Source organism: Paroedura picta, chromosome 1, assembly GCF_049243985.1.
Source record: "Paroedura picta isolate Pp20150507F chromosome 1, Ppicta_v3.0, whole genome shotgun sequence".
In the NCBI taxonomy this organism is placed as follows: Eukaryota; Metazoa; Chordata; class Lepidosauria; order Squamata; family Gekkonidae; genus Paroedura; species Paroedura picta.
In genome coordinates, this window is record NC_135369.1 from 60980630 (window position 1) to 60990061 (window position 9432).

The 9432-nt window shown below is 42.6% G+C and overlaps 1 protein-coding gene across 1 annotated transcript in view; it reads right to left on the reverse strand.

Annotated features, from left to right (window-relative positions):
• LOC143838665 (calpain-8-like) overlaps positions 1–4166 on the reverse strand; it is a 74722-nt gene extending 70556 nt beyond the window's left edge. The window contains exon 1 of the mRNA XM_077340386.1: positions 3846–4166. Coding sequence (XP_077196501.1) covers positions 3846–4082 — 237 coding nt within the window. The 5' untranslated portion in view covers positions 4083–4166. The remainder of the gene's footprint in view (positions 1–3845) is intronic.
• Positions 4167–9432: the final 5266 nt, after the last annotated feature.

Below are 9432 nucleotides of genomic sequence, written 5' to 3' on the forward strand. Positions count from 1 at the left end.
CCCTCCCAATTCCTGGCAAATAGATGAGGAAGAAATGGAGATAGTGACAGATTTTATTTTCCTGGGCTCCAAGATCACTGCAGATGGGGACTGCAGCAAAGAAATTAAAAGACGCTTGCTCCTGGGGAGGAAAGCTATGGCAAATCTAGACAGCATCCTAAAAAGCAGAGACATCACCCTGCCAACAAAAGTGCATTTAGTCAAGGCTATGGTATTCCCAGTTGCAATGTATGGCTGCGAAAGTTGGAAGGAAAGCCGAGCGTCAAAGAACTGATGCTTTTGAACTCTGGTGTTGAAGAAGACTCTTGCGAGTCCCTTGGACTGCAAGGCGAAAAAACAATTTCTGCTTGCTGTACAAGTGGGCAAAATGTCTTCGTTAGCCTACAAGTACCTTTAAAGGAGTGGAAGTCATTTTTCATAAGCAAAATTCAAGCCTATTAAAAGCATTTGATTTGCACAGCAAACATGAAGTCCTACAAAAGAATATTTCCAGGTATTCTCGACTGGGAATGTTGCCAGATGTCCCTTATTCCAAACCGTCATAGTTCACAGAACATTATAGATGCCTTTTCATTTTCACATTGTACATTGCTATGCAATATAATGAATGCTCCTGACTTGAGACACTGCAGCTCCCCAAATGTCCCTGATTTTAGGCAATTTGATTGACAGTCCTATCTGTTATAAAAGGACTTGAAACCTTTGGGAGGAAACTTCAGCACATTTGTTCCTGCAAAAAGATTAAAGGGAAACTTCTTTCAAAGTTCAAGATGGGCTGAACTTACGTAATAAGATTTATAGACAAAGCCACTCTGATTTATCCAGGTGCCTTTCTTGTTCACTTTTAAAATAGGTGGTGTCTACATTTTAGGACAAAAGGTATATATGGATGATGATGAGAGCTAAACAATTTTCAAACAAATTGCCTTATGTCCCCAAACATCTCTAATTTCATTAGTGAGGCAGGCTGGCAAAAAAAGAAATGTTCAGATAGTAAAAGAGCTAGCTTGGTGTAGCAGTCAGGAGCACAGCCTTTTAATCTGGAGAGCTGGGTTTGAGTCCCTGCTCCTCTTCCACATGCAGCCAACTGGGTGACCTTGGGCTCACCACAGCTCTGATACAGCTGTACTGACCGAGCAGCGATATCAGGACTCTCTCAGCCTCACAGGCTGTCTGTTGTGGGTAGAGGAAAGGGAAGGTGACTATAAGCCGTTTTGAGACACCTTCTGGTAATGAAAAGCAGCATATAAAAACCAACTCTTCTTCTAAAACACAAGATGAAGCAGTGGATGGATTCCGTTACCCACACACATTTTTCTTTATAAACTGGAAACCACAGCCTCTCATTTATTTATTTAGTATATTTTTACCCAACTTCTCCTTTGAGAAACTCAAGGCAGCACACATTGCTATCTCTTTATCCTCATACCAGGGCCTGAAAGATGGAGCTCTTCCGCCATGGTTTTGGTTGAGATCAGGCTGAGGGGACATCATGGACCCCTCCCCCTTAAATGCTCCTCACAATCCCCATCAGGGTAGCATTCTTCTTCTGTTGGGTGTTGGCAGCCAGGAGGGGGGGGTGAGGGGTGCGGAGGGAGATTTTTTATTGTTTGAATGTATTATGTTGTTGTTTAAAAAAATTAATGCTACATCAGGGACTCTGAAGTTAACCATCGTGAGCTGGCCATCATGAGACAAAACTGGACAGCTTGAGACCTAATCTATAATCTCCCTCTACAGCTGTTGAGGAGGCAACAAAAGAGTTCTCTGTAGCCCCAATTTGCCCACAGGTTCACCAGCTGAACAGACATCAAATTGCTCTTTTAATATGCCCAGATCCAAGGAACAGAGGTAGATGGTCTAGCCCGATGGCTATAATGTCGTCATTGGCAGCATTGACTAACTTTGATCGATCATTTATTGATTTGATTTCATTTTATCTACCCAGATTCATGTCAGCTACCAGGCTTGTATTAACTTTTAAAAGTGATAGTATACTGAGGACCCTATGGAACAGAAAGACTTTTCTAGCTCAATTTAAGATCATGATTACTAGGGTCTTTTATGACCCTACAATAAGACCACTGCTTCCTGAAGATTACAGTGCTGTACCTCTTCACACAAACTTCTATCTGGGAATAACAAGCCTACCATAGTAAGTAGCCCAAGTGATCTGAGAGACATTTCAATGAAGCCTGGCCTCAAGGAGAGTGTCCTTGCAGTGGCTAACAATGTTACTAGATTTCAGGAGAAGTGGAGCTCCTCCTTGAATCAAACAACAGCACTAATTTCAACGCATCCAAATGAGATTGACTGTGACCCCTATCCAGATAACTCTGACAAGTTGACAAGTTTGTCGACATCTCAGCAATCCTCTAATCTACAGATCTGTGGAGCTAGTGACACTGCTTTGCTATCAAATTTTACTCTATCCCACTCTCCTTCACCAGATGTGATGCCGCTTTCATCCTCCAACTCTACAGCTACAGCTGTGACCACTCAAACTCCTCCCCTCCGACAATCTAATACCAATGGCTGTGTTTGTCCAGAATCCTTTGAGGCCATCAATCTGATTATGCTTGAGGACTGACTATCTCCTCAGAATGCAGTCAATCAAGACTCAAGTCTACGTCTGGTATCCTGGAACATCTCAGGATGGGGGAGGAAATCTAATGATCCTGACTTAATGAAATACTTGCGTTCTTTTGACATTGTGCTTCTTCAGGAAACTTGGATAATGAGGGACTTTGTAATATCTGGATTCTCTTCATATACCAGCCCTGCCTTCAAAACCAACTCTAAAGGCCGACCTAAGGCAGGATTATGTTGCCTTGTGAATCTGGCATCTACTCTTAAAGTAACGTATTTAAAGGCAACTCCTCCCTATGCCCAAGCAATTTTATTTAAACATACTATGGGTCAGCTGCTGTTGATAAATGCATATATCCCTCCTTTCCCTACAATCGACTCTTTATCCCATGCTTGGTCGACATTGAGAAACTGCCTAGAATCCTTAATGGCTAACTATCCAATGGCTTCCCTTGTCCTGGTAGGTGACCTGAATGCAAGGCTAGGGTAGCGTTCTTCTTCTGTTGGGTGTTGGCAGCCAGGGGGGGTGAGGGGTGCAGAGGGAGATTTTTTATTGTTTGAATGTATTATGTTGTTTTTTAAAAAATAATGCTACATCAGGGACTCTGAAGTTAACCATCGTGAGCCGGCCAAGTGGGGACTTGAACCTGGGTATCCCACTACAGCTATGACTACACTCATATTTTCAACATGAACAAGGGAGAGCTTAGAATCTCAAAGATAATATCACATGTTGTCCATAAAGTGGACTAGGGGGCAGATCAATTAACCAATTGATAAGAACAATGGAGCACAACAGGGTTTTAAAAATATTTTAACTGTGATTTATAATACGATGTACATACAATGTATGCTGTGAACTGCCCCAAGCCTGCTCATGGGGAGGGGCAGTATATACAACCAATCAAATAAACAAACTATTGTTATCTTGGATGGCCAGGTTACAGGTGAGGCCTGGAGATCTCCTAGAATTACAGCTGATCTCCAGAAAACACTGATTGGTTCCCCTGGAGGAAATGGCTATTTTGGCAAATAAAGTCTAGGTAGGGCATTATATACTGCTGAGCTCCTTCTCCTTCCCAAACCCAGTTCTCCCTAAGCCCCACCCTCAAAATGTCCAGGAATTTCCCAGCTTGGGGCAAACATTCCTTACCTCATTCAGTTTTGTCCTTAGAATCACTATAAATTTGGAGATGATTGTTCAGGTGAACTGAACATTAGTAAGATGCAGCAGGACATAAAAAATATATACTTACCAGGGGTCGTTTCCAGATAATGCCTTGAGTTTTAGGAGAATATGGCCCCAGATCTCTGTAGCCAAGAACAGAAGGGCAAGCTGGGAATTCTTCATCTTTGAAGAGAGTACCAGACTGCAAGCACTGGCTCCTCAGAGCCTCAAAATCCTGCTTTAAATACTTCACTGCATTGGCATTGGAGCCAAGACCTTCCAGTGCTGCCTTTTCCCGGGCCAGTTTGGTTGCTACACTTGTCATTGTGCTCTGCTCCTGGTATCATACAACAGCACAACAGAGCTCCAGGCATAAGTGAAAGGTGGGAAGTGTGCAAGTGAAGGGCCTGGAGAGGGTGGAGTGAGCAAACACATTACACAGTCCACCACCTGTAGGAATAGGAGGCGGCATTAGAAAGTAAATATGTACACATATGGGAGGAACAATGAGATGACTACTGAACATAAATCGCCCAATAACTCCAGCATCCCTTTGATAGGAAATCTATTCTATTAAATGTTAAGTAATATATAGGAGAAATAAGGTGTTTTAAATGGAACACAAACTGAGGGAAGGGAAGGGAAGTAAGACTGGATGGACATTATAGTCAAGAGAATGGATGAAGTGTTGTCTAAAGGGGAAGGGCTAGTTTTTCAGTCCTTATGAAGACAGAAATTACTGCTTTGTTTCCAGAGTTATGAAATGTTTTGTTGCAGGAGTACAACCTGGAAAAAGGTTGGTCAGTCATTTCAGATATCCAAAAAGATATGTACCATTTAAACTAATGGGTCTACCCATCACTAAATTCTTGGCTGTGATTCAAAGGCAAAATTTGAAGTGAAAGTCAGGGAACAGTGTGCAAATGCTAAATCTCTCATTGTTGATGCTATGCGCCTATAATGCTCTTAGGACTGTTTCACCAAATTAGCCATTTCCTGAAATTCTGAGAATTGCTGTTATGACAGTTGCCTATTATAACACAATTGATTTATTGATTTATTTACTTCATTTATGCCCTGCCTTTCTCCCCAGACTGCCCCCAAAATGGTTTATGCTATTCTCCTCTCCCTCATTTTATCCTCACAACAACCCTGTGAGGTAGGTTAGGCTGAAAGAGTATGACTGGCTCAAGATCACCTAGAGAGCTTCCATGGAATACAACAGGACTTTCCATAACTCAGCCTTGACTTTCCAATAACTTGTTCTAGAACGGAGATCTTTTCCTCAATGACTGGGCAGTTGCATAGCATACTTGAAATGTGGCTTCAGAGTCTTTACATATATACATTCAAACATGTCTGGGGCCTCTAATGGAACAAAAAGCAGTTTAGAAACTGTTCCCAAGACTTTGCAGGCTTGACGTTCATTCAAATAGGAGTCATCAGTCAACTCTCTCCTTTCTGAAGTTCAAAATTTGCATGAGGGGGAAATAAATTTTAAAAAATTATTTGAGTTGGAGCCCAGTACAATCAACTAAAACTTGCAAGCTTCTGAGAACTTCTTTCCCTGGAACAATGAGTGAGAGTACTGGGAGGTAGGTGGGTATGCATGGACCCTATGGTTTTCAGATACATATTTATTTTTATATAGGTCAACCATAATATTTGAGGAGGCCCCAGTTATCTGCACTGTTTTTTTTTAACAGTGCATGCACACAGGCATCATTACTCTGAATAGTGCCCTCATGGACCACTCACCCCAAATAACTACCCACTCCAGGCTGTCTTTCTTATAGTCAGCAGCTTTGTTTAAACTTTGTGATATCTCATGGGCAGTTACCTCCATTAAAAACCCTTTCCTTTCCCGTACTGACAGCATCAACATATGACTACCCAGTAATCAAGCTGTCTGCAAATCACTGATCTTTTACGGGTCCAAAGTTCAAAGATGTGTCTTTTCAAGCAGGGTCAGGCTGGAAATGGAAATATAAGCAGGGCATCACCTTCCACTTTCCAAGAAAAACCAGAGAAGCATGTGCACATTTCACTGATATATATCTATATCTTCTGTGTCTGTAACTATATCTATTTTATACTTTAGAAGTTATTTTTGTTTGAGTAAGACATCTCATACAGTAAAGCTATGGACAAAGAACTGTGCATTACTTTAAATAGGTGGTATGCCTCCCCCCCTAGGGGTAGTGGAAGGATACAGAGGGGCACTGAGGAATTTTGGGGCAATGGGGAGGGCGAGGAATTTGTGGGCAATGGGGGGGCAGCATTCTGACTCTTCTTGCTGCAGCTGCATGAGAGACATTCCGAGGTGGCTTGCCATTGCCTGCCTCTGGGTAGTAGCATCCCTGGACTTCTTTGGTGGCCTCCCATCCCAGTGCTGACTGGGCCAACGCTGCTTAGTTTCCTGAATAGAACGACAGCTTCAGGAGGTGGGCTGGATGGGATCATACTCCTGCTGAGCTCCTTCCCCTCCTCAGACTCTGTCCTTCCCAGGCTCCACCCCTGATCTCCAGGAATTTCTTAACCCTTTCCTTAGCAGCCCTTTCCCAGAAGTCCCCATCGTTGGGAAGCTGGAAAGGCCTTCCCCTGCTTGCTCCTGGCCATGGGATTTCCATTGCTTGCTCCTCCCTCTCTTGCCCCATCTGTCTTTCTCCCCAGTGAAGACCCAAAGAGGCTTTTATTAATGACTTTTACAAAGAATTTATATATTTTCCAGGCTAAAATATGGCAACTGCCCAACAACAACAAAAAAGAAGTATAAGCACAAACACAATATAGTGTGTTTTCACTATACACCAATTTGGTGTAGTGGTTAGGAATGTAGGCCTCTATTCTGGCATGCCAGGTTCGATTCTGCACTCCCCCACATGCAGCCAGCCGGGTGACCTTGGGCTCGCCACGGCACTGATAAAGCTGTTCTGACCGAGCAATGATGTCCTCAGGGCTCTCTCAGCCTCACCCACCTCACAGGGTGTCTGTTGTGGGGAGAGGAAAGGGAAGGCGACTGTAAGCCGCTTTGAGTCTCCTTCGGGTAGACAAAAGCAGCATATAAGAACCACCTCTTCTTCTTCTTCTTCTTCTTCTTCTTCTTCTATTTGCAGTAGACCTAACACCAGGAAAGAGGTGTGTTTGTATGTGTGGGGTTGGGGGGGTGGGGGGGGCATGAAGAATTTGGCCTGGAAGCCAAGGGGGTGGCAGCCTGAAAAGGTTTGGGAACCACTGGTTTAAATGAAATTCAAATCTCAAAAGTTCTTCACCTAATTGTTTCTGTTTCACATGTTTTGCCTGCTTTGTGGCTTATTGTTTTTGGGTTCCCTGGCCCTTTGCTCCCTTATCTCAGATGTTACCCAGCCTGTATCAAAAAGCTATTAGTCCCCAAAGGACTGCGTGAGGTTTTAATTCCTGACAAACTACCAATTTTCAATTCCCTCACAGAAACTTTACTGTAAACTTACTGACATGGAGCTCCCCTTTCAGGGCATGTACCAAACTAAGTACATGGAAAGTGAGAATTGTTAGGCAAGCATGCTGACCCAGAGGATTTCACAGTGATATGGCAAATAGAGGGGAGCAATACTGACATCTGCTGGCTAAATGTACAACATTATTGTATAACTTGGGGTCAAAGTATACCCAATATAGCAGTACTGGGGGTCAAACTACATTATAGAGCCTACAGGTCTAACCCATGGATGCTGCAACCATTTTAGAGGTAAAGCCGCTTTGGATCTCCTTCAGACAGTGAAAAGTGGGGTATAAAAATGCAGTTCTTCTTATTTAAAAATGCTATGAAGGCCTGATCATCATGCCTGCTGCATAGTAGAACCAGGGGATCTTGTCCCTACACACACACACCTTTCCAAGTGCTGAAACAGGGTGGGTAAGAGATAAGGACCCTTGTGGTATGTTTAATAGGCCTTTGCAGCATGCTTAAATGGCCTGAATTCAGTTCTAAAATGACAGCAGCATGCTGCTGAAATGTCTAGTTTAGATGCCATAACAGTTTGGCCCCGTGTAATAGAACAAGGGAAGGCAGTAAGGAAAGGAAGAGAAAAGGTGGAGCTCAACTCTTCCTTCCATCATCTGTTTTTTCTCTGAAACATCTACCTCACCCAGCTGCCAGTATTCTAGACCATGTTTATCTCACAAGCATTACCAGGATGGGAAAGCAAGGGGGAAGAGACAATTTCAGATTGTTATGAACCCACTTTCTCCTCCCTGCCCATTCTTCCAGGAAGACTCCTTGGCCCATTGCTCCCTTTATTATCCAAGATCTTTGTCTCCTCATACCCTTAATCCACGTGGTCCCCTCTGTCATACATCCAGCTAAATCATACTTTCACCTCCTCCATACCATCCGTGCAATTAAAAGGGTATTATAATAATAGCATACAATGGTTTTTCCAGGAAAAACTTACAATGCTTATAAATATTCCAAAATATCATAGCATTTCAACCAGTGATTGTTGGAGGCTAGAATGGTGGCTTTCATGTGATGAACAATGGACAATTGTTAGCCTAGTACGTCCAACTACTACTATAACCTACAGGAGAACATTTGGTGTTGAAGAATTCAAAATTCTTCCGAGCAGTCGGTGCATATGTTGCATTCTTAATAATGTCTTCTTGCAACTGGTCTTCTATTGTTTGCTCTACCGTTTAGATTGTTTTAAGCTGTTTCTACTGTTATTTCTATATGTTTCTCCTGTAACCTTGTATTTCTATTAAATGTTGTTGGTTTTTTAATCTGTTCTCTATTGAATTGTTGATTCTAAATGTTCTAGTGTGTGAACACATGTCAACCACTTTGAATGCCTTCTTTTGGCTGAAAGATTGCAGACAGTTTTCAAACAAACTAAATCAATAAATAAGAGAAATTGATAGACATAAGATTCTATACCAACAAAGCTTTTGCACTGAGAAATGCTGGATATGTATTTGTCTACTGCTTTTGCTGTTTTGCATCACTGATTCTGCTACAGCTAGTCCTGGAATGGCGCATGGTGGCATTTACTCTTCTCCTAACCATGTTACCAAGCAGCTTCTCCAGCTGCTGATAGAAAATTCCTAGGATCTCCGCCAATGCCATATTTTACTGTTCAGTAGAATTACAATATACACATAAAACTAACTGTTTTCTCTTCCCTCTTCCCCATCCCTGAGGGGCTGACTGTCTTATGATGGCAAAAACCTTCATCATATGCCTGAGGTAGTCATAGAGGAGAATGGGAAATGTAAGTTGAGTATAATACGCAGAACACTAAAATATGAAAACAATGGATATGCAGAGAGCAGAGTAGGGTTGTTCCTGAGGGCTCCAATCCCCGCGTTCTACTCATTGACTTCATAAGAATGCAAAAAGGCCACTGCTGGATCAGACCATTGGTCCATCTACTCCAGCATCCTGTTTCACACAGAGGCCAACTAGTTCCTCAGGATGGCCATCAACAGAGTATAGAGGCCCAAGCCTTTGCCTGATGTTGCCTCTTGGTTCTGGGATTCAGAGGTTGATTGCCTCTAAATGTGAAGGTCCCCTTTAGTCCCCTTGGCTAGTAGCCACTGATAGACCTCTCCTCTATGAATTTGTCAGTCCCCTTTATTTATTTGTTTGTTTATTTATAGTCAGATTTGTATGCTGCCTCTCGGGGTGGTGAACATAG